Source organism: Apium graveolens, chromosome 8, assembly GCF_009905375.1.
Source record: "Apium graveolens cultivar Ventura chromosome 8, ASM990537v1, whole genome shotgun sequence".
Lineage (NCBI taxonomy): Eukaryota > Viridiplantae > Streptophyta > Magnoliopsida > Apiales > Apiaceae > Apium > Apium graveolens.
Window position 1 is genome coordinate 263,905,694 of NC_133654.1, and position 25,887 is coordinate 263,931,580.

Below are 25,887 nucleotides of genomic sequence, written 5' to 3' on the forward strand. Positions count from 1 at the left end.
AATTAAATCGCATACTAATAATTATTTTTTATTATAATCATAACACAAATATCGTACTCAATAGTTTGGTTTGAATTTTTTAAATAAAAATTAAAAATTTTGACTTGACACCTATACTATTATGATTTTTAAAAATTATTTCAATAAATTAATTCTGCCCGTGTTCGGACGTTATGAAGTACAACCTTGTAAAAGATTATCGGATACAGTATTTTCAGAAGAGGGACCGTGTTGTGGCTCAGCACTCGCCACTCAATTGCAAATAGGATACTCTGGGTTTGATAAGCCCAGAGCGAGTTTGTCCAGGCCCGTTAAGTGTGGATATTCGTCTTCAAGAAATTAGGGTTAATTGTTTTAGGCCCAAAATATTCATCTCTCTCCGCTTTGAAGTTTCTCTCGCAAGCTCAAGCTCAATTCAGCAGTCTCTCTCTCTCTCTCTCTCTCTCTCTCTCTCAACTGCCAGCTCAATTCAGCAGGTTCTCTCTCTCTCTCTCTCTCTCTCCCTCTCTCTCTCTCTCTCTCTCTCCCTCTCTCTCTCTCTCACGCTCATGTAATTCTTGAATAAAAAATTGAACCTTTAAGTATTCCCGCAAGCTCAATTCAGCAGTCTCTCTCTCTGTATCTATCTATCTATCTATCTATCTATCTATCTATCTATCTATCTCTCTCATATATAATTCCTGAATAAAGATTGAACCTTTAACGATTGCATATCGTTAAAGGTTCTTATGTTAACTATGAATATCACATTGTGGTTGAGCTTTCGTAGTTGTGAATATTCCAATTTTTAGCTTAGTTGTTACTTGATTGGTATAATTTAGTTTAATTCGATTCGCATTTTGTTTCTAAGAATTATATATATATATATATATACAGAGTTCTGTATGGGGAAGAAAAAGCAGAAGGTAGTGTTGCCACCTGAACTTCCGCCAGATGTTCCCGAAGATGAAGTTGAGGTATCAGATGAGGATTTGGACTTTGTTGCGGAAAATATCCAACATGTTGGCTTTCTCAACACTTTAGATACACAATCAATTACCAGGTACATCATACAATGAATATTCGATAAACAAATAACCTGCCAAATGAATACTTTTTTCGGTCCCAACATAATAGATATAATGTATTTTTGACCTCCGATAAATGAATAATCTCGGTTAATGAATAAGATATTTTGGTCCCAAGGGTTGTACATGTTAATGTAGTAATTTTAATGGTATTAGCATAGCATTAATATTGTATAATTGTGGTGTGCCTAATGTTAGGATGTAATATATATGTGAACTTGTTAACTTGTTAGACGGACTATGGCTTAGTAAGTTTTAAGTTTGTTATATTATGATGTGAAGGCATGTAACTCGTGTTGCTGATGTGAAAGAAGATGCCCTAGAGTCTTTATATGAGCAACGATTGAGAAAGAAGTCTTTACTTAAAGAAAAAGATGATAATTTGCTTGAAGTTGATCCGGTAGATGCTCTTCCTGTTAAGACTCCTGATGGAAAGATTGTCTTTAGGACAGGTAATTTTTGTCCAACCTTCAATCTTCTTGTGTATATTATCACGAATTCGGATGTCTGTCTTGTTCTCTATGTAAATGAAGGAGATAAATTGTGAAGTACATGTGGTCTTTCTAATATCCTTTTAACTGAAATTTTTGGTATACTGAGCCTCTTTTCTTTTTATATTGTTGTAGTACCAAAAGTACGGAAAGTGGCAGATGAAGGTGAAGCCACTAGCGACAATGAAGATATTGTTGCAGATAAAAGCCTGGTGAGGTTAACCAAGGCAGAAAAACGTGCCAAGTTAAAAAAATTAAGAAAAGAAGCAAAAAAACAAGGAAAGGAGGTGACTGAGATTGATGAAGAAGTGAACGAAACCTCCCAAGCTGATATTCTGGTACATCCTCTATGCAGGCAGCTATCTTGAATGACCATAGTTCCTTTTTAAGAACATTGAATTTTTTTGATATGCACAAATAACTAAAAATTTATGTAATTATAATTGTTTTTTACTAGTACCAATAAGTTTTTTGTTATATGTGCAGGAAGAGGTGAAAAAGGACCTTACAGCTGAAGAAGTAAGTGAGAGTAAAAAGTACAGACTTGCAGAAATAGGAACCGCACTGCTTACAGATCCAGAAGCTAATATCAAATCTCTCTCAGAGATGCTACAAATTTCTAAATCTGAGGATCGTGCTATTGTAACACTTGGTCTAAAATCACTATTGGCTGTATTTAAAGACATTATTCCTGGGTATGAAAGTTTATCAAATTTATTGTACTTTTCCTTGGTCAAGTATATTCAATTTTGTGTTATATGTGTGCAAAGTTGTTGTATGTAAACTATTTTTATGGACTTTGTGCACCAGCTACCGTATCAGGCTGCCTACTGAAAAGGAGCAAGCAATGGTCGTTTCAAAGACTGTTAAAAAAATGCGCTTTTATGAGTCTACGCTCTTGTCGGTTTACAAGGTTTGATTTGGCATTATTTTAATGTTCAGTAGTGTTGAGTACTTGAGTTTATGTAACAAAGTAATGATACACGTCTCTTTTGAAATTAATTTAGTCTTGTAAAGTACTTATTATCATTCATACTTAACATTTGGTACTGATTTAGGAAAAAAAGTAGGGTCTTTTTAATCATTTTCAAACATACAATTTGCAAGTGTTTAAAGGTTTGGCTGATGAAACTCTGAATTTTAATTGTTTTGAGAATTTTGGAAGCTTAAAACTATGCAACCTTAATAATGTGTTGTAATTAAAGACCTGTAGCTAAAGAGATGAGTAATGCGCCTAGTTTATACATATGAATGTGTGTGCACTTGTGTTTGGTGTGGGTTGTGTGGCTGAATATAAAGTATTCGAGCCCTCTCTAAGTGCTGCTTTCAGATATGGTGGTTCATACTCATTTCGGCAATCTGTTGATCTTCAATCTCTAATTTTTTTATGTAAGCACAAGAAATTTCATTCTTGGAAGAACAAAATTGTTTTATGTTATCATGGATAAACTAAAAGCTTGTATTCCAGTTTTGTCATAATTTATACTGATTACATGTGTAATAGTTTTGAAATATATGATCATTCATTAAATGTATCCATTGCCCATTGAGTGTATTTCGTTGCTAAAAGTTATAAGAATGACCTTATAATGATTAATGCTTTCATAGGTAGTACACCTTTGATTTAAAAATCCTTAGGGAGAAACTAAAACAATATATAATATTTGCACTACAAGGGTTGACCATGTTCACCTATATTAGCATCTTAATTCCATGCATGATTTTTTTGACATAGGAAATGTTATTTGGTAAGTAACTCCCAAAGGTACAGAACATCGATGATTTTGTCTGGGAGCATTTAGGATCAAGTTACAAAGTGAAATGTTTCTTTGGGCCATTCCTACTTTATAGTGACTTTAGAGGGATATGTCTGCCTATAGAATTGCCTGGGATGTTTTAATTGCTTCTTGGAGCGAGGACACGCCTACCTTTATGTTTCAGCAATACTATGTATATACACTTGGATATACCTGACTGTTACTAATATCACACTTAAATTTGAGTTCACCTTCTAATTGAGTGTTTAACTTTCTGCATTTACAGGCATACCTGCTGAAGCTGATATATCTAGAAGGAAAGCCATCCTTTCAGCGTGTGGCCATCCGTTGCATTTGTAATTTGCTGGAGGCAGTTCCTCATTTTAACTTCCGTGAAAGGTTGTTAGCAGTTGTTGTCAAGAACATAAGCTCTGCTGATGATGTTGTGAGGTTGTCCTCTATCTCCATTCCATTTTTTCTGTAATCATCTATTCTATGCTTTTTGCCCCACTTCAAGTTCTAAGATCATATATATGCTCATATCTGTCATACTTTACCTTTTGGGGATAGAAAACTGTGCTGTGCTGCTATTAAATCACTGTTTACGAATGAGGGAAAGCATGGCGGGGAAGTTACTGTTGAAGCTGTTCGTTCAATTGCCGCCCTTATGAAAGCACATGATTGCCAATTGCACCCTGATTCAATTGAGGTGCGGAAATTAGAGTTAAACCTTTTCTAGCTTATATTTTGCAGCAGAGTATTAGAAGTCGTAGCTTATATTTTTCAGTAGATCATTATGAGTCGTTAATCCTGCTAGGTATCCTTTTAGTGCTGTTCTGATTACGCACTTTAAACCCAATTCGGCGTTCTTGCTATTGTTCTGATCCCACACTTTGAACCCAATTTGCATTTCTTACTATTCTATACTGTATTGTTTCCTAATTAGATTCTCAGTTGAAGGTGATGGACCAAAGTCATCACTAGTTTGGTAGGATATGATCATTCAAAATCTATATAGTGTGGCAAATACTAAGAAGTATACTAAATGCAGGAGCCCGTTGTTAAAATTTTACCTAATTAAGACTTGGATCTCAAGTTCATTTAACGTATTATATCTTATGGTTTTCATTTCTAAATAAGAAAATTTGGTCATGGTTATGTTGGCAAAATGAATACCGGTTTTGTTACTATATGCCTGCATAAAGGAAAAACAAGGTCTGTGAACATTGCAATAAAATCACCAAAATGCATGCTGATCTTCGAACTCTTATATAATGCTTCATTTCTATCTCTCAAGTTAAAGTAATGTCAACCTTGATTTGTCCTCAAGAAAATCTTAGTTCCTAAATTATCTTATATCGATTTAGATGCTTGATATTATCGTTTAAGTACAAAAGATGAACATTCATCAGCAAGTTCATCTGATTTGCTGCACTAGAGGGCACTTCGAGTGAAATACTAGCTTTACTGTATATATAAATGTGTTTATATATTTTTTTTTGTTTCCATTTCAGGTTTTTATGTCTTTAGTATTCGATGAGGACCTTGGCCGGGCCCAAAGAGCGACTGTTGATAAGAGGACCAAAAGTAAGAAATTTAAAAAAAGAAAGAACCAAGAGGAGCAGTCAAGTCAGTTGCCCAATAATGATAAAAAGAAATCTAGGAAAGAAATGATATCAAGAACACGAGAGGAGGTGATCACCTTTACATGAAAATCTGCATTGCCTCTTTTATTTGCCACCATTGTCACCAGTTTGACCGTATATTTTATGCAGGTTGATGCCGACTATAAAGCTGCTTCGTTTGCTCAAGATATTGCGGAGCGCCGAAGAATGCAAACAGAGACTCTTTCTGCCATATTTGAAATTTATTTTCGTATATTGAAGCATACCTTTCAGACAAGGTTTGTCCATAATTTTTTTATGTAATATGATAAGTAGTCAAGTTTGTTTGTGACATTCAAATGGAAAATGGTGCATAGTACTTAAGTATGTATCCACATGTTTCCTTAACAAGTGAAATCTATTCATACGACTACAATATGTAATATTCACACGACTACGCTATGTATTCATATATTTCCTCTTTTGTTATATTTTTCCACAGAACAAACGCCACTTCAGGAACTATTGCTTCGTCAGGGGGGCACCCACTTCTCGTTTCATGTTTAAATGGAATTGGGAAATTTTCACATCTAGTTGATTTAGATTTCATGGCCGATCTTATGAGCTACCTTGGAAAACTAGCTAGAGGTAGCAGTGATGTAAATGGATCTCCTGAAAATGCTTCAGGAGGATGTTTGACTGTGTCTGAACGCCTCCAGTGTTGCATTGTTGCTTTCAAAGTGATGAAGAGCAATCTTGATGCCTTAAATATAGATTTGCAGGACTTCTATGCACAACTTTACCAACTAATACTAGAATACAGGCCTGGGAGGTAACTGCATTTTCTGCACTATCATGCTATTTAATAATAGAATTTTCCTAATATGATGCCAAGTATGTTGCCTTTAAGATATATGGAATGTGATCCATAATCATAGGATTTGGTGGAAAAATTTAGCAGAGTAATCAATTTGTTTAGGTCGTCAATATAGCTGACTGCATTTGTGATCCTCTTTGCACGCTTGTAAAGTTATAGTATTCTGCACCGTGACATTTTAAATCAGTTAATCACCCTTTTTTTAGTGTCTAAAAGCAATTAACTATTTAATTTTAAACAAAATTATTTGAAAATATTGTCAAGTCTTTCGTTGTTGTAGTAGATAAATCTCAAGCCTTTGAGCAACTTTTTCTCAAGGTACCTTAAAACTTACATTTTGTCGTCATACCATGTGTAAATGTGGAGTAATAATCAAAAGATGGAGAAAACCAGTAAAAGATTGATACATTTTTTAATTAGTTCTGTATTTAATAAGTTTTTTCTGCTTTTCCAGCCTATCATCTGTTTGTCATTTCTAATTATATGCTTTTTTTTGTTTGGTTGAAAGACCAAAGATTGTGTCCACTAATATTTTCACCTTGATATATTGGAGCAGGGACAAAGGTGAAGTATTTGCTGAAGCTCTGAAGATAATGCTATGTGATGACAGACAACATGACATGCAAAGAGCTGCAGCATTTATTAAACGTTTGGCCACATTTTCTTTGTGCTTCGGTGCTGCTGAATCAATGGCTGGTATTTTGCAGTTAACTCACAGCTCTGTATCATTGTTATAGGAATAATTCTTTTTTATGATATGCAAAATTGTGGAAAAATATTGCAGCTCTGGTTACTCTGAAGCATCTTCTTCAAAAGAATGTCAAATGCAGAAATTTGTTAGAAAATGACGCTGGAGGTGGTTCTGTCTCAGGTCCTGTTGCGGTAAGACATACTTTACTTCTTAGGAGGCTAGTCTTTGCTGTTAGTTTTTGTGTTGTAATTCCTGGACTTCTAATCTTAGTCACCTAATGTTTTACTCCGGAAAAGTGATAAAAATCAAATATGCTTCTCCAGATAACATTCCTTTCATGGATGATTGGATTTTCTGCTTGAAAGGGAGGGTGGAATATAATGATAATGAAAAGGGGATGATGAATATTTATGGTAATATTTTGGGGAAGATATAATCCTGCCGTATGCACTTGTATAGGAGTAACTTAGTTTCTTAAATTAGTTGCAATGACTGGCCAACTGTTGGGACACAATTTAGAATATAGCAGCTTTCTTGAGTATGGTTAAGTTGTCAATTAAATGTCTTTATATCATGCTGATGTCTTATCAACATCATTTTTTGATGCCTTATTAATATTTTTTGCAGACGTATCACCCTTATTCTTCAGACCCAAACCTCAGTGGTGCACTAGCTTCGGTACTTTGGGAACTGAACCTCCTTTCAAAACATTATCATCCATCTGTTTCCACTATGGCCTTAAGCATAGCAAATATAGGCAATACCAGTAATCAGGTTTATCACGCCAATGTCTCTCCCCAACAAGCATTCGCTGAGTTATCACTCGAGAAGGAGTCGTTTAGTACGAACATTAATGTCAATAAATCTGGTAACAAGAGGAAAAGAGCCAATATGCAGCAGGCTGTACCTTCTGTGGCTGATGCTGATCTAGCAAGTCGGACAGATGAAGTTGCGGTCAGAAAGAAACTATCAGAGCATTTCTTGCTTCTTCGTGACATATCAGAGAATGGAAGATTAAAGAGCGAGCTAGATCGTACCACAATGTCATTACAATTGTATCAACGGTACAAGAAGCAAAAGAAGAAGCAAAGGTGACCCAACAACCCTGCTCAGAAAATTTTGTACCTTTAGGACGCGAGACAAATTATTATTCATTCAGATATACGTGAATGTTGTGACCTTGTTCAAGAATTCGTACTGCTTGTTTTATTTAAGAAATCGGAAAACACTTATTTACAGGTTTTGAAGATTTCTTTTGTTGAATGGAGACTTTCTTAAATTAAGGTGATGTATACTTGTTCCAATATGGATATTGTGGTTATGAAAGTGGACCAAGTTGAGATGAATTTGCGAAACTAGCAAACTGGCATGGTATGGTAGGATAACAACTAAAATTGATCACATGTAACTCTTAAACCTGTTTGTTGATACTTAAAATATTTAAAATAATTGTATCTTATTTACATGTTTATATATTCTATTTTGGGCAAAAATAATCAGAACAAATATTTTATTATCGGGAAGATGGAGACGGTGAGGATGAGGGAAATTTGGTGGTTTTGGATGTTGGTAGGGTCGTAAAATGATCCCGGTAAAACCGGATACCTCGTGCTCAGTATCGTATTGTTTTATTTTTTGTGCGTCCAGATTTGGGTCCGGGATCATATTATTGCATATAAACTGATTTCGGGTATATAAGGGCCGAGTCCAAACCAAATATGAGCCGATGCCGTATTTTCATTTTTTAATTGAATAATTTATGATCCATCGGATATAAGTTAAATATGATCCACTAACATTAAATATCATTTTTAATTCAATTATTTAGATGATTATTGATATAAAATAATATAATATTATAAAAATAATAACCATAAAGTCATACTTTATAGAAATTAAAATTTATATAAGATATAAAAAATTATAAAATGATTATTTACTTACAAATATAATGGGTTTGAAAATATATTCTACATATGTGGTCAAATGTTATAAATCCAGCTTTCATCTTCAACAATCAAGTAAAGCTTTTATCATCATTTCATATCATCAATCACAGTTTTGATCACTCAGTTTTAATATCAAAGTAAAAGTAACTTTTTAAGAAAAATGAGCACTAAAGATAGATCTTAACTAACTACAAATGGATACAAGTTTTTTCTATATAGAGCACCATTTCTAACAAAGTAATCTGTTACACACAGCTGGCATTGTCACGTCACTCACAGCTGTCATTCTATTGTGATAGTGTCACTTGATGCTGCACCTGGCACGTGACTCAAACTGTCAACACTAACAGCCCCCTCAAGTTAGGTGTGGGAAGACAAGAACGAACACCTAATTTGGACAACAACGAAGACAACTGAGAGGAAGCAAGTGCATTTGTAAAGAGATCAGCTGGTTGTAAAGAGATCAGCTGGTTGATCAGAGGTGGAAATATGTTGAGTAGAAATCAATCCATACTTGTACTTTTGACGCACCAAGTGACAATCAATTTGAATGTGCTTGGTGCGTTCATGAAAGACAGGGTTTGAAGCAATATAGAGAACAGACTGATTATCACAAAATAATGGGACCGGTGTAAGACGCGGCACTTTCAATTCAGTCAACAGAGACACCAGCCAAGTAACCTCACAACTAAAATCTGCTAAGCTACGATACTCGGCCTCGGCAGAGGAACGAGACACGGTCTGCTGCTTTTTGCATTTCCAAGCAATGAGCGAACCACTCAAGGTGACACAAAACCTAGTCAAGGACTGTCGAGTAGTGTGATAACTACCCCAGTCGGCATCACAATAAGCAGTTAGGACAGGATTGGTAGACGCTTCATAGAAAAGACCTTGAGTGGCAGTAGTGGAGAGATAACGAACAAGCTTGAGAGCAGCATGCCAATGCGAGGTTTGAGGCTTGTTCATAATCCGGGCCAAGACATGAACAGGATAGGATAAATCGGGGCGAGAGATCGTGAGATATATCAAACGCCCAATTAAACGACAAAATCGAGTAACATCCTGTAGATAAGGACTATCAGATACCTGAAGTAAAGTGTGATGCTTCTCCATAGGCACACGAGAGGGTGTACCACATATAGACTGAAAGTCACGAAGCAGATCATAGGTGTATTTGTGCTGATTCATGAAAATTCCAGTGACATTACGCTCAATTTGAATGCCAAGAAAATAATGCAAGGCTCCAAGGTATTTGATCTTAAAGTAAGTACCCATAAAATCAGTGACCTTAGCCATAGTAGAGGCATCATTTCCTGTGAGAACCATGTCATCAACATAGATGAGAAGTAGGACAAGAACATTGTCCATAACATAAATAAAGAGACTTGGATCTCCAACAGTTTGAATAAATCCAAAAGCTGTCAGGACTAAAGCCAAAGCTATAAACCACTGTCGTGGAGCTTGTTTAAGACCGTACAATGACTTGAGAAGACGACACACCAGCTTTTGATTGGGATACTTAAGTAAGATGTGATCAGGAATGGAGTAGCCTGGTGGGCAAGACATGCAGACCTTTTCATCTAAGAGTCCATGTAAAAAGGCATTAGTCACATCGAGTTGAGTGATATGCCAATTATACATTGAAGCTAAAGCAAGTAATATCCGAAAGGATGTCATCTTAGCTACCGGTGCAAAGATTTCAAAATAATCCATATTAGCTGTTTGTGTGAAACCTTTTGCCACCAAACGAGCTTTGTAACGATCGACTTTTCCATTGGCTAAGTATTTTATTTTATACAGCCATTTACAACCAACTGCTTACTTATGAGGTGGTAGAGGGACAATATCCCATGTGCCATTAGATTCCATGATAGCTAGTTCAAGATTCATAGCTTCACACCAGTCATTAGATTGCACAACTTGTTTAAAATGCTGAGGAGCAATACCTGAATCAATGTCTGACTGAGACGAGGAATTAGACAAAGGAGTTGGCATACTGATAACATTGTGAACTATATGAGCAGGCAAGCCTACATAATCTTGAAATTTCACTGGTAAATGCTTTTGTCTTGGAGGTCAAGTCAGCTGCACATCAGGTGCAGAATCAGGAGTAATATGCTCGGAGAGCACACTTGTAGCAGGCGAATGATTGGAAACTGATGTAGACTCTGTAGACACATCTGAATATTGTCGAGGCAAAACATCCGAAGCATATTCTATATCAGAAGTAAGTAGGGTTGACATTTGAAGTGGATCATTATCCACAAACAGATGAGAAGGTGGAAACATTAGTTGAGGAGTCTGTACATCCAAGTCCTTAAAAGGAAAGACAGTTTCAATGAAATGAACATCACTAGATACAATGATGTGTCTTGTTTGAAGGTTGAGAACTTTGTACCCCTTTTTAGCATATGGGTATCCTAAGAAAACCCCTTTAATTGCTCGAGGAGCAAACTTATCATTTGGTGGGGTACAACAATAGCATAACACAAGGAACCAATCACTTTAAGTTCCTCATAATTTGGGACAACATTAAACAACACTTCATATGGGCTTTTATCAAGTAAAACCGAATAGGGGGTTCGATTAATCAGATAGACTGCAGCTTGCAGGCAGTCACCCCAGAAAACAATAGGAAGTGCAGCATGAAAACGTAGAGCTCGTGCACAATTTAACAGGTGCATGTGTTTACGTTCGACCAACCCATTTTGTTGGAGAGTGTATACACACGTGGTCTGGTGAATAATTCTCAACTCAGACAAGTGAGATGAAACAACTTTGTTAACAAATTTTGTTCTATTGTCTGTCCTAAAAACCTTAATAGTAAAAGAAAACAGATTCTTAATAAGAGCAATAAACTCTTTTAGTATGGAGGGAACAACAAACTTATCAGATAAGAGATAAATCCAAGTACAACGTGATTTATCTTTAACCAGAGTTAAGAACATGTTATAATTACCATGGGTTTTAAACCGATATAGCCCCCAAAGATCTGCGTGTACCAGATCAAATAACTCTGCAGTAACATATTCACTATGATTAAATGAATATCTATGTTGTTTTGCTAAACAACAACAATCACAAACATTCAGAATATTAGACTTACACTGAACTAGTAATTTCCTCACAACAGTAGCAGGTACATGCCCTAATCTGGCATGCCACAAATCGATACTAGCCACATTAGCCACAAAAGTATTAGCATATGATACTGAGCTGACAGAGGATGAAGAGGTAGAACCAGACTAAAGTGATGTATCGGTTAACATATACAAGCCATTTTCTTCTTTACCAAGCACGAGAGCTTTCTTCCAGGCATGATCCTGAAGGTAACATTTGTCAACCAAGAAGGAGACCTGATACGGAGTATCTTGGAGTAGCTTGGATATAGACAATATATTGTAAGAAAATGATGGTACATAAAGTACATTCGTCAAGACAATAGAAGCATTTAAAATCAAATTGCCACATTGTCTAACAGGAGCATCATTTCCATTGGGTAACAAAAGAATAACGGAACAATCTCTCACATCTTGTAGTAAATGCAAAAATGGAGTAATATGATCAGTAGCACCCGTATCTAGGATCCATTTGGATTGAGAGTGATCCCTAGAAACAGAATGTACTTGATGAACAGAATGTGTTGTCATACATGTCCTTTGAACATGATTAACAGATGGAAACCAAGTACTAGTAGGGTTGAAATTTCCTGTACTTGAACTGGCAGAGTTAGCACTCCGTAATTGAGTTGTGACCAGATTCTGCTGCAATAATTGAATCAATTGGTTGCACTGGCCTTCTGATAAACCAAGACCATCTACTTGAGATGTATGCAAGCCTGCACTCAAAGTACCGGTATCTAACATAACATCAGTAGAAGCACTCTGAGTTATATTTGCCACTACTGACCCTTTCTGAGCATTGATCCTTGGCTTTGGTTTTGGTTTACCAAATAACCTATGACAGGATGGATATCCATGGATACAGAAACAACTTGCTTTCAGATGACCAATCACGTGACAAAAATCGCATATCAAAGAGGAATCAACCTGCTTCTTACTTGTAGAGCCTTGTTTTGAATAAACTTTGCCCTGAAAGGAGGATTTCACATTCATAACCACATTTCGAGATTGTATAACACTTTCATGACAAGACGCATCTCTTTGGCTTTTTTTTGAAGCAGTATAACATAGCTTTGACTCAGAGTTGGCAAATGAGTCATCATTAAGATTTGACAACGAATACCAGTAAATGTGTCATTGAGTCCCATCAGAAACTGTGTTAGTTAAAGACTGTGTTCCATATCAATCAACCTATTGTTAATAACACAAGTGCATTCAGTGCACGTACATCTAGGTTTAGTAGACAAACACTCAAGTTCATCATGTATTGTTCTGAATCTCGTGAAATAGGCAGAAATTGACAATGATCCTTGCGAGAGATGTGCAATTTCCTTCCTCAAGTGAAACAATTTTGGCACATTATTTTGTGCATATCGAACCTTCAAATCGAGCCAAATCTCATTTGCGGACTGAATGTAAACAATACTGTTACGTATCTCTATGAAAACTGAATTGAGGATCCATGACGTAACCATATTGTTACATCGAAGCCAGTGAACAAGCAGTGGTGAGGTGGAAGCTGGTTTAGTGTACGATCCATCAACAAAACCTAGCTTTAGTTTAGATGACTACGCAATTTCCAAAGATCTGTGCCACTGATTGTAGTTATTTCCATTCAATACTACAGTTGTAATCTGCATACCAGGACTATCTGATGGATGTATATAATATGGATGATGACAATCAAGAGTTGATGATGAACTAGTAGATCATAGAGTTGCAGATGAGTTTGATGCGCTTGTAGTCATTTCCGTGATGAATTAACAGTGATTTAGTTCTAATTACAGAGAATATACGAATCACGACAAATGAACCGTAGTTTAGAACACTTACAGATCTGATGAGAGATTGATAAGAGGATTGAATAGATTCAGAAATTGATGAATTGAAGAGCTTACAGTTTCAGTTGCAATGCTCTAATGGCGGAAACATCACTGATTGAAAACGATGATGATGAAGATTGAAGACGATGACGAAGACGATCGAGTATAGGGGCTCTGATACCATGTAATAAATCCAGCTTTCATTTTCAACAATCAAGTAAAGCTTTTATCATCATTTCATATCATCAATCACAGTTTTGATCACTCAGTTTTAATATCAAAGTAAAAGTAACTTTCTAAAAGAAATGAGCACTAAAGATAGATCTTAACTAACTACAAATGGATATAAGTTTTTCCTATATAGATCAGCCTTTCTAACAAAGTAATATGTTACACACAGCTGGCATTGCCACGTTACTCACAACTGTCATTCTATTGTGATAGTGTCACTTGATGCTGCACCTGGCACGTGACAATGATGATATTTCCAAGTGAGATTAAGCCATATCTCACTGTGTAACCTTTGTTATCATCTCCAAAGGTAATACTTGAGCCAACTCTTTCTTCAAACTTGGTGATCAGGGATAAATCTCCAGTCATATGACATGAACAACAACTGTATATATACCATATATTCTTCCCTTTTCCCTGTATAAATCAAAACCATTTCAAGATGACTTAGGTACCGAGATGATTTTGGTACTAATCATGTTGAATGTCTTCTTTTCCTTGAACCATTCCGATGCTCAACACTAACGTCGAATCGAATATGAGTCGTGGATCATATTTGGAAAAATGATATGAGATTAGCGGGTATATGAGTTCTCATATCCGGGATTATATTTTAACCGAGATTAATTTTTCCGCCAGATTTGGATCATTTAACAGATATGAAACATATATCATATTTCGCAGTCGAATATAAATCGAGATACCGGATAATCCGGATCAATTTACAGCGCTAGATGTTGGTCTTGGCAGTTTAACGGGGGCAGGGCAGAAGTGGATGGTGGAAGACTTGAATCCGAGTAATCCCGGTTTGAATCCGGATTTGACTCGTTAATAATGAATATAATTCGTATTCGTATACAAGCGAGCATATGCGAATTCTACTTTTAAAATTCGAACGAATATCGAGTCGAATCTCACCATTTTGATATTCAATCATATTTATATAGAATAATACCAATAATTTCTGAGTACTTGAATATATATCGTAACCAAACATAACAAACTATATAGTTGCATGTAAGTCTTGATAAATTAATTTTTAATTTTAATACACACTGTTATAAACTATCCTGTTTTTTTTTTAAAAAAAATCAATTAATTTCCGAATAAATGATTAAATTGATTAGTTTCGATTTTTTATCTTCACAATCATGTTAGCTTCGATTCTCGATTTTCCCAATTTTTGGATTCTCGATTTTTACGATCAGGGCAAATATATAATAAAAAATAGTAAATTTCAAAAACCTCAAAAAATGTAGAATCCAAAAATACGATACACACAGCCTAAATATACGTACACATATTTCTCTTCCTTTCTCTCTCTAAATCTCCATCTTTGACTCCATTCCTCACATCCTCCTTGACCCCTCTCTCCCTCCCTTCCCTCTCTCTCTCTCTCTGGGGTCCTCTCTCCTCAATCTCTCCCATCTCTCTCCCATCTCTCTCCCTCTCTCTTCAATCTCTCCCAATCTCTCCCACAATGGCTTCCGAAATCGCCGACCCAGATCGCGAAGGCATCGACGGCGTCCGTCTAACCTGGAATTCCTGGCCTCGCACCAAAGTTGAGTCCTCTAAATGCGTCATCCCCATCGCCGCTTCAATCTCTCCGATCCGATCTCACCCTGACATTCTCACTCTCCCTTACTCCCCTCTCCGTTGCAAAACTTGCTCTTCAATACTAAACCCCTTCGCTCGTGTCGATTTCGCCGCTCACATTTGGATCTGCCCTTTCTGTTTTCAACGCAATCACTTCCCTCATCATTACTCTGCTATCTCAGAAACAAACGTTCCTGCTGAGCTTTACCATCAATACACCACAATTCAATACTCTCTTACACCTCCAGATGAAAAGGGTCATTCCCAAATGGGTCCCACTCAAATGGGTCAAGCTCAAATGGGTCAGGGTCTAATTAGGCCACCGGTGTTTGTGTTTGTTTTGGATACTTGTATGATTGAGGAGGAATTAGGGTATGCCAAATTGGCGTTACAACAGGCGATTGGGTTGTTACCGGAGAATGCGTTGGTGGGGTTTGTGAGTTTTGGGACACAAGTGCAGGTTCATGAATTGGGGTTTGGGGAAATGTCGAAAGTTTATGTTTTTCGGGGGTCGAAGGATTTGGGGAAAGATCAGGTTTTGGATCAGTTGGGGTTAGGTAGGAGGAGTGCTAGTGGTGTTTATGGTAAAGGTGGACAAGGTGGTGTGTTTGATAGTGGGGTTAGTCGGTTCTTGTTGCCTGCGTCGGATTGCGAGTATACTTTTAGCTCGGTAAAATTCATTCTTGGATTGATTTTTTATTGTTTTTTGTTTAAATGTAATTTATTGGTGTTTTTGGTTGTTTTTTGTTGAAATGTGGTTGAGTTGTTTGTTAAAAAGTGGTTAGTTACGGGGTTTGATGTTGGGAATTTTTTTTATTTATTGGTTTTTGATTTATTGATTTAAGAGATGAAGTTGCATGTTTAAATTAGTTAGTTATGGGGTTTAATGTTGGGATTTTTTATTTGTTGGTTTTTGATTTATTGATTTATGATTAAGTTGCATGTTTAAATTATTTAGTTATGGGGTTTAATGTTGGGATTTTATTGATATCTTGTTTGTTGATAGTAAATTGGCTGGGATGTTGAATGCTTGTCGATTTTTAATTGATTATGATTTAGTTGTATGTTAAAAGTAGTTAATTATGGGGTTTGGTGTTGGGATATTGTTGGTATTTTCATGTTTGTCGATAATTCATCGGTTTGGAAATTGAATGCTTTGTTCATATTTTATTGTTTATATAATTTTATGTTGGACTAATTTGTTGATTGTGGGCTTCTTTTTTGGGTGGTATTCAGTTGTTAGAGGAATTGGGTACAGATTTGTGGCCAGTTCCACCTGGTAATAGATCTTTACGGTGTACGGGAGTGGCGCTTAGTGTTGCTTCGGGATTGCTTGGAGCTTGTTTGCCTGGTACAGGTGCGCGGATAATTGCACTTGTGGGTGGTCCATGTACAGAAGGACCTGGCTCGGTAAGGCTTTCCATCTTCTAGTTTGGCGTTCTAAGTTTCTCGACCCAGCTATATGTCTGTACAGTGTAATACTATGTCATTATTGGTATTTGGAACTATTACAAACTTAGAGGAGTTATGAATTCGGTGAGAAATAATGAAAAACTAATGACTCCTGTTTGATGTCATTATTGGTATTACTGTCATTATCAGTATTTAGAAGTGAATACAAATTTAGAGAATGTTTGCTTACAGAAACTTTTTTCGTCAACAATTCTTTTCCTTTATATATAATTTTCTTCTTTAATATCCTTAATTTTGAGCAAATTCTTGCCTTTCTTCATCTTTTTAATTTAATGTGAGAATTTCATATAATCTGGTCTTTTGAGTACCAAATCCCACACTTCCCCTCCCAGCATTGTTCTTCTTTTGCCTTTAGTTTTCCCCTAAAACAATCTACATATCTATCCTACTAACATGATTGTATGCAAGTAGTCCAAACATTTAGGACCTGGATTCTTCTGCATAGAGCTTATAGTTTTCACATTACAAAATTCTGACTTGTCATTTTTTCTGCAGATTGTATCAAAGGATCTGTCAGAACCAGTTCGTTCCCATAAAGATTTAGATAAGGATGCAGCACCTTATTTTAGGAAAGCTGTCCAATTTTATGAAGAACTTGCAAAGCAGCTTGTTAGTCAGGGGCATGTTTTGGACCTTTTTGCTTCTGCACTTGATCAGGTTTGTATCATAATACTCTGTTGCGACTTTTAAATGATGTGTGGCTGAAATGTAAATATGTACATGTTTGGTGCGGCGTTACAGTTTTTGATCCTTGAGAAAAAAGCATAACAAGTTATATGTGCACGTGTAATTGTTTAAGTTCTGTATATAATAGCTGACTAGAGCTTATAATGAATGGTGTTAGTCTAGATTTGTTGAGTTCAAAATTATGAATAAGACTACAAATGGGGGCGGTGTAGATATGCATAAAACAACGTTTGTACTGTACTGGGTAGTTACGTGTACAACAATTTGTGTGCTGTATTTGAAGGTTACCAATGTAATCACTGCAATTTTATTATTTATGTTTTGTTATAAAACTGATACTATGGCATATGAAAAGCAACTCGTGTTTTGTTTCTGATTTCATAAATATATGATGTTTTGGTCACAGGAAGTGTATGCCTACTAGTCAGTTAGAGTGAATAATCTTCACCTGTATTTGGTCTTGGTAGTTGTTACAACTGGCTTACATAATGTATTAGGCAAATTACTCTCTTTTTTGCTAAAATTTTGCCACGTCTACTGAATGCATTCTTGTGCACTCCTTGTTAATTGTTATCATATGTATGATGAAATTAAGGAATGTTATTGTTATCTATATTAAAGGTACCACTACCTTTTTGCTTCCTACTTGTGGTTGTACTCCTGGTTTTGTATTGATAGTACCCTTTCATCATTCAAACGTTGATAAAATATTAATATATGCATAAACGGCCTCCTCAACCCTTTTAAACTAATATTTGCGGCCTTTTTACTTACTGAAATGTATGCCTTAATTGATAAAATATTAAAGTAAGGGTAAATGGACTTCTCACCTCTTTTAAACTAATATTTGCGGCCTTTTTACGTACTAAAATGTATATTTCCGCATAAATGGTACTAATTATTACATGACTGCCAGTAATTAATTTTTGGGATATTCTCATAGTACTATGGTACTATTGACTTCTGCCAGTGGTTCCGCTGCCTTCTGTAACATTTTTAACGTTTCCCTTATGTTTGTGTCATGAAAGACTATAGAAAGGTACTACCTGTAAGAAGCAAAAAGGCGGTGGAACCTCTGGAACAAGTTAGTAGTACGATGGTACCATTGAGAATATCTATAAATTTTGCATGTTGTTTCGTGAAAAGCATCTCTCTAGATCACTTGCAGATAATTCTTTTTCTTTGTATATGCTATATGATTACAAATTTTGCGATTCTCATGGCTTATCATAAAATTGAATCCATGTTTTTGCTAGCCATCTTCCTTTAGAAATGAGTTTATTTTGTAAAACAAAATTATTTCATCAAACCTTAAATTAATGCTTCCTTGGACAGTATTAGCATTTGTAATCTTAAACCCTCTATATATTTAGGTCGGTGTTGCAGAGATGAAAGTTGTCATTGAAAGAACAGGTGGGCTCGTTGTTCTCTCTGAAAGTTTTGGACACTCTGTTTTTAAAGACTCCTTTAGGCGTGTTTTTGAAGATGGGGAACAGTCACTTGGGCTCTGCTTCAAGTGAGTTTATCATAATTAAACATGTCAATTCCTGCTTTATAGCTTTAATTTGCTTTTACATCATTTCGTTTCTTACATTCTTTTTGTGATATGATCTATGTGAAACTTTTTTGTATATCTCTACTGCCAACTGCCTAACTTTGTTGTAGCTTGCAATGGTGTAAATGTTTGCAGTACACAAATTAAATAGATACACTAAAACACGTATATGCATATAAATGTCTATGTCTTAAAATTATGTTGTAGAATTAGATAGTCTACTTAAAACTTCATGTCAGAGCTGTGTTATTTGCAGCTATCCCTACAAACTGTCTTGTTCTAATATGAGTAAATTCTACATTTTCATATAGATTGTGGCATAACTTATTAACAACTTGAGTCTAACGCGTACATCTATGTTGGACCTGGTTAAGATGAAGGTTAATTAAGATAATTGTTTTATTCAGTTCTTTTTCATTTTTTTAATAGTGGTTTGTGATGTTCTATATTCGCACACCCACACATCAGTACCACTTGCAAGTTGAGTGTTAAGTGTTAACAAGTTGCACTACTTTATCTATTCTTGCATTAGATATTAAAGAACTGCACTAGTCGATTTTGCATTTGTACCTTCCAGACTCATTGATCTTTAGCATATTCTACATATATGGGACTCCATTACTCTTATATATTTTTTACCATTATCCCTAGAAATACTTTTGCGTGTAAAATTTTGATAATCTCCCAAAATTGTAGATTGCTTCTATTATCTACTTACAATGAATATGTGATGCTTGGAGGATGCTGTTTAAGTTTTGAGCAGCAGACGCAGTTAAATAATATAGCTTAATGTAAAAGTAGTTTGTTGAAAATTTACACTCAAGTGTTGGTTTTTCTTCAAGGAAAGTAATCCCTCCGTTTTTTTTTGCTTCAAAATATTAATAGTCTGACCTTTATACATTAATTTTGTGTGCAGTTTATTTTGGATGTAAAACTCATATTTGATTTGATGTTTCAGTGGCACACTTGAGATTAATTGTTCAAAAGATATAAAGATTCAGGGGATCCTAGGACCTTGTACGTCGCAAGAAAAGGTTACTTTTTGCAAATCTCTACAAACTCATTTCTTATGATGCAATTTTTTGAAACTGAACACGTTCATGTCCCTAAAAGGTACCATTTTACATTAAGTAATGTATGACTTGCAGAAAGGACCTGCAGTTGCAAGCACAGTTATTGGACAGGGTAATACGACTGCGTGGAAGTTGTGTGGCCTAGATAAAACTACATGCTTGACCGTTTTCTTTGACATATCATCTAGTGAAAAACCAGATCCCTCGGGAAATATCAATCCGCAGTTGTACATACAGTTCCTTACAAGGTAAGCTGGAAATCTCTTATCATCTGCCTCTATATTGTATTGAAGACTATAATGTATTTTTAGTCGAGTCTTCAACTTGAGTACCTTTGGTGTGAGTTTCATATTTTGCTGATTTTAAGGGGTGTCAATATGTACGTTGTCTTGTCCTTCAAGTTAACTTCTCATCACATTTTTTAAAAGATGTACTCCTTGTAGATTAACTTTAGCTTTATACATAACTTGCTTACATTTAGCTTATCGTGGAGAAAAGTGTTGCTTTCGTTGTTTGAAAGTGTTTGTTTTTATCAAAATGAAGTTATCAGACCCCTGATTGTCAACAAAGGCTGCGTGTTACAACCATAACTAAACGATGGACAGATGGTGTTATTGGGTCGGAGGTATGTATTGCATTATGTCTCTAATTTCACTTTCGAATTGGATCTGATCTATTTTTATTTTATGCAATTAAGTTGAGGTTTGATCTTGAAGCGTTTTGACTCACTGGAATAAGTTGTAACACTTACAAGTCTGATTTTCATACATATACGTCTGACGTTTAGAGAAATTTTAAGGAACGGGAATTTAAAGCCCTGTCTTTATAGAGTTTTATGAGACTTCCTTGGTCCATTTTAGTCAGAATTCTTCTTTGTTTCCTTGAGAAAATCAGGTCGACTAGAGAGGATATAAAATTTATAGTATAATTTTGTATATTGTGTCTTTATACGCACCTCTTATGCTCTGACTTGGTGGGAACTTTGTATGATTTAGTGGTTTAGGGATAAGTCTAGAAATCTCTCGCAAAGGAGTGAGGATCTTACTATCAACTCAATACTAGAATCATGAACATATAAGACTGCTGAATTACAAATAAAGACTTCCTATATATAATGATCAAATTTCCTAATTAAAATGTTGCAAATAATATCCTGAACAATTGTGCTTCCAAAGCCTTGTTTATTTTTTTGAAATGGCCTCCTTGGGCCTTTAGCCAATAACATTGCCAACTGTTGACTGGAGGTATGTGTACAAATTGAGATGTTTATGCTGTTGAACTATATTGTTTTGCAGGACTTGGTACAAGGATTTGATCAAGAAACAGCTGCAGTGGTAATTGCAAGATTAACCTCTCATAAAATGGAAATGGAGGTAATTTTATCTCTATTTCTGTACATCAATGGTGGTTGTCTTAGTAGGTTTTTTGGTGTAGTTCTTTAGAAGGTTGATTAAAAAGCCAATTAGTTGGGCAAGGAAAACCTGGATATTAGCTAGTAGCTTCTTTTTTTAGAGTGTTGTTGGGCATAGAGACCAAAATGGAAGTTGTCTCTCATACTCTCGAAGTTTCCAAATATTAGGCAATGGCATTCATATGACTTTGCAAATTGGCATCTGATAGTATCATAGTAGTGACTTGTTCAGTTTCTTCCAATTATTGTTCATTTGAAAACTTGTAGCTAATATTTGTTACCATCAGCAATTTTGGCTTAGTCTTCGATTTATCTTTAAATCTAGTATATCAACAAAACCTGTTACTTATAACTTACATCTTTCTGGAGCATACCAAAGTAGAAAACTGCCAAGAAAAATAGGAATGAGGGAGAACTCGTGTCCTCTCTTGGATCACTTGTAATAATATCATATCCTCGAAAAAATCAGAACTTGGCACATATTGATTTTACTTTGTTAAATGGAAGAGGAATTGGATTTCTTGTGGTTAGTGGTCTTCTGTGAGGAATGATGTTGGGACCTTCTATTGGGAAGCTAATATTTATATCTTATTAATCGATATAATCACATTTTTTCCCTCCTTTTATACTAGTCTCTGCATTCATTTACCGAAATATGCTTTTATTTTTTAAAATTATTAGATTGTTATATATTTTGTTTATAACGTAATTGTGGCCAGTTGACTTCATATGCAATGATTTTCTATTGTCAGGAAGGGTTTGATGCCACCCGGTGGTTAGATCGGAACCTTATCCGTCTTTGCTCCAAATTTGGTGACTACCGCAAAGATGATCCAACTTCGTTCACGTTGAACCCTTTATTTTCGTTGTTTCCACAATTCATGTTTAATTTGCGAAGATCGCAATTCGTGCAGGTGAACATGCTTGTCAAGCTTTCAGAATTCTTACAACTTTCTTTGTGTGGGTGTGTGTATGTTGATTGGCATGCATTTAACTTCTTTGTCCTCTACCTGCTGCTTTGCAGGTATTTAACAATAGTCCAGATGAGACAGCCTATTTTCGGATGTTGTTAAACCGGGAGAATGTACCTAACTCTCTTGTCATGATACAACCATCACTTATATCATATGCGTTTAATGCACTTCCTGAAGCAGTATTATTAGATGTGGCATCAATTGGTGCAGACCGTATTCTTTTGTTGGACTCATATTTTAGTATAGTTATATTTCATGGAATGACAATAGCTCAGTGGAGAAACATGGGTTACCAGAATCAGCCAGAACACCAGGTGCTTTCTTAGTTTCAATGCTGTTGGTTTTAGTATTTGAAAGCAAGAAAAAATTCGTGCCAATTCAGTTGACCTTGCAACAAATTGATATGTATGAGTATTGCTTTTAATTGTTTACTGTGGTGGCACACGTACACAAACTATTAGTAAGTGCTTTCTGCATTGCACTTGCAAATACATGCACGCACACACACACACACACACTCTTACACCCTATTGATACCCGGCTACCCGCTTCCTACATTGCTATTGCAAATGCAGTATAAAATGAGACTTGAAGCCACAATATTGTGAATAACACAAGAAAAGTATAGCATATTTATGTCACATTTGAATATGTTTTTAGTGCAAAGGAAAATATGGCAGGTTTGTGAATACTTTTAAATAAAGAAAAGAGAAATGTGTTGTAAGCTTGGCGAAAACTAATATCCGTGATTTGAGAGAATGGAGGGAATATAAGAAAGAGAAATGTCCTGAATTCTGATGATGAGGGTGTTGGCTCTCTGTAGTTGGAATTTGAGAAGATGAATAGGGTGACAAGTATTTCTGTAGTGAGTGGCTATGAAATTGCACCCCTGTAATTTTTGTAAGAGGGACTTGCTAGGTTAACTCCAAAATCATGTTTTGGGAGGATACACATACAATGCTTTTGAGAGAACAATAATATGCATCCACGGATTTGTATGGTGTTTTCTCTTAAAATGAACTCAATTTCCATTTTGTAGGCATTTGCGCAATTGTTGCAAGCACCTCATAACGATTCAAAATTAATCATTGGTGAACGTTTCCCCGTACCAAGATTGGTGGTATGCGATCAGCATGGATCCCAGGTAATTTTTTTAATCATAATATCACGATTCTATTTGATAAGCCTCTAGCACTTGGTAATACGCACACTGTACCTGTGGACTCTGGACAAGTATAACCTCTTCCTGATTTGTTTTGAATTATGTTGAGCAGGCAAGATTTCTGTTGGCAAAGTTAAATCCATCAGCAACGTATAATAATGCTTCTGAAATGGCAGCTGGTATGGACGTAATTTTTACCGATGATGTGAATCTCCAGGTGTTCATTGAACATCTGCAGAGGTTGGCAGTGCAATCTTCTTGAGTTTTTAAAGGCAGATTTTGAAAGAATTAAGGGTGTTGGTTATGTAACCAATTGTCAAGTACAACTTCGATCCCCTCTCTGGTATCCTCGTGTTCCATTATTTGATTCCTAGCTTTCTTTGTGTCCTTGACAAGAAGTCAGAATGTACATCCCAAGAACAATAAGGAAAGCACATATTATTCTTTAAGGGCTGAAGAGAGGTGTTTGAAATAGTGGGTCTAGGTTTTCTTTTCTTTTCGAGTTTTTTATATGGAATGAGATTGTGAATGTAAGTTACTAGCGGATATATCTAAGCAGCAGTTCCCGAGGGTTATTTGTAGCAATGTAGAAGTCAGGATTCTGATCTACTCCTTTTCTGCAAAAGTCATACCATCAGGTCAAAGGTTTGCCGTTCCTTTTTTTTTAATTATATTAATTTTGGTTTGTATACATGGAGCCAAGTCTCCTGATCCGAGAAGTTTAGAAATTTATGTTGTTTTTAGTTACTCTTGTTCTCTGACTTGTAATATACACCTAATTTATATGTGATGACTTTGCTGAAAGTTAAAATTACATAATTTAACTTCTGTTTTGGTAAGTTATATAATTTACTTTGGTTCTTATATAGATTGCGGAATGCCAATTCACATGTAAGATTTGTTCAAGTGTAACCATTTTAAATGCAGAGTGTTGGTAACTGATAAAGGTGTGGTTGCCAAATATTTAACACACAACTTCAGAGTCGGAAGAAGTATTTTCAAGAAAATTATTTCTTTTTAGATTCAGTTTTTGAGGTCAGGTTGTTAATATGTTTTGATATCTTTTCTATATTGAGCTCACTAATGTTTTAATAAAGGGCTTGTATTAAAAATCTAAGAAATCGGGTGTAAACCGGGCAGTCCAAGATTTAAAAAGACAAAATGGAACATTTGAAATTACAGGACAAATGTATAGTGATTATTACTCCCTCCGTCCCGTGGAGTTCTATACATGCACTGTTTGCACGTATTTTGAGACCTCTATAAAATATATAGTTCCGTAATGTTTTTTTTAAACTTTTTTTTTTTGAATAAAAGTTTAAACATGAAACTTTTTTTCAGATTTTTTTTTTTAAAAAATATATTGTGGAATTATGTTTTAAATGAGCATTGAAAAGCGTGCCGAAAAGTAACGTATAGAATTCAATGGGACAGAGGGAGTAAGTTAATAACAGAATTGTTAAAAACGGAAATATAAAAATAAAATATGAAGATGATATCACCACCTATTACAAGTTTAATGCTGACTCCAATTTTTTCAATACCCGTCTACCAACCACATTATATAACTTAGCCAATATTTAAATTTCTTTATCCAAATAATTATCTAAGTTAAATTAACTAATCCATGCTTCCTCTGTGAGAAAAATGGGGCCTTAGCCAATATTTAAGTTTCTTTATCTAAATAATTATCCAACTTAAATCAACTAATCCATGCTTCCTCCGTGAGGAAAATGGGCCCTTAGTTTACTCTGATATCCTAATTTATTTATTTATTTTAGAAATATCTTAAATAATCGCTACTATACTCTATGCAAAAACAGTTTACATACAATTCCTCGAAATAAATATGTCAATGGAACGATAAAAGTGTGAAGGGTTTAAATAAAAGTGTTATGGACTTTTAGGCATGAATTGTAAATGTCACTACCTGATGGTATGTTATACCGTATATTTAGTATGAGGAAATGTAGTGTATTTTAGTGGTAAAAGATTTTAAATAAATTTGTAATTATATAAAAAATATCGGGGCACATTTTCGTTAAAAATCTTTTATAAGTACGTATTAGAGAGGTATCAAGCCCATTAGTAGTTCAGTATTTTACATGGGATTTAATTTGGGCCGGTTGATGAAGTGGGGATATTTTGTTTGATTTGTTTAAGTGGGCTAGTCTCAAGTTGTTAAAGTTGATAAGTTCTTTAGTTGCAATTTTTTTGATCCATTATGTAACAGCCTGGGCCAATTTCCGACACCATAACATTAAAATAGCGTAATTTTGACATTATTTTAATATCAAATTACATTATTTATAAAATCAAATTCAATTAATTTATACTATATTTT

The 25,887-nt window shown here is 35.3% G+C and overlaps 2 protein-coding genes across 2 annotated transcripts; both read left to right on the forward strand.

Moving 5' to 3' along the window:
• The first annotated feature begins 323 nt into the window (after positions 1 to 323).
• Positions 324 to 7,833, forward strand: LOC141678029 (nucleolar complex-associated protein 3). The gene is made up of 14 exons (XM_074484215.1): positions 324 to 476; positions 877 to 1,042; positions 1,350 to 1,519; positions 1,694 to 1,896; positions 2,045 to 2,253; positions 2,369 to 2,471; positions 3,602 to 3,765; positions 3,886 to 4,024; positions 4,830 to 5,009; positions 5,091 to 5,218; positions 5,422 to 5,751; positions 6,353 to 6,492; positions 6,581 to 6,678; positions 7,115 to 7,833. The coding sequence occupies exons 2-14, from the start codon at positions 885 to 887 to the stop codon at positions 7,580 to 7,582; spliced, it is 2,490 nt and encodes an 829-aa protein (XP_074340316.1). The 5' UTR covers positions 324 to 476; positions 877 to 884; the 3' UTR covers positions 7,583 to 7,833.
• Positions 7,834 to 14,922: 7,089 nt separating this feature from the next.
• On the forward strand, positions 14,923 to 24,371 carry LOC141677089 (protein transport protein SEC23 E-like). Its single transcript, XM_074482822.1, has 12 exons — positions 14,923 to 15,878; positions 16,445 to 16,618; positions 17,177 to 17,338; positions 18,742 to 18,884; positions 19,882 to 19,957; positions 20,072 to 20,244; positions 20,540 to 20,621; positions 21,292 to 21,369; positions 22,160 to 22,321; positions 22,432 to 22,695; positions 23,421 to 23,525; positions 23,656 to 24,371. The coding sequence occupies exons 1-12, from the start codon at positions 15,093 to 15,095 to the stop codon at positions 23,803 to 23,805; spliced, it is 2,355 nt and encodes a 784-aa protein (XP_074338923.1). The 5' UTR covers positions 14,923 to 15,092; the 3' UTR covers positions 23,806 to 24,371.
• The last annotated feature ends 1,516 nt before the right edge of the window (positions 24,372 to 25,887 follow it).

Excerpts from the sequence above, each read along its gene's own strand:
- LOC141677089 (XM_074482822.1), top strand. The coding sequence starts at position 15,093 with ATGGCTTCCGAAATCGCCGACCCAGATCGCGAAGGCATCGACGGCGTC. Across the intron at positions 18,885-19,881 it reads TCACTTGGGCTCTGCTTCAA|TGGCACACTTGAGATTAATT; the intron begins GTGAGTTTATCA and ends TTGATGTTTCAG. Across the intron at positions 20,245-20,539 it reads TACATACAGTTCCTTACAAG|TTATCAGACCCCTGATTGTC; the intron begins GTAAGCTGGAAA and ends ATCAAAATGAAG.
- LOC141678029 (XM_074484215.1), top strand. The coding sequence starts at position 885 with ATGGGGAAGAAAAAGCAGAAGGTAGTGTTGCCACCTGAACTTCCGCCA. Across the intron at positions 3,766-3,885 it reads TCTGCTGATGATGTTGTGAG|AAAACTGTGCTGTGCTGCTA; the intron begins GTTGTCCTCTAT and ends TTTTGGGGATAG. Across the intron at positions 5,010-5,090 it reads TATCAAGAACACGAGAGGAG|GTTGATGCCGACTATAAAGC; the intron begins GTGATCACCTTT and ends TATTTTATGCAG.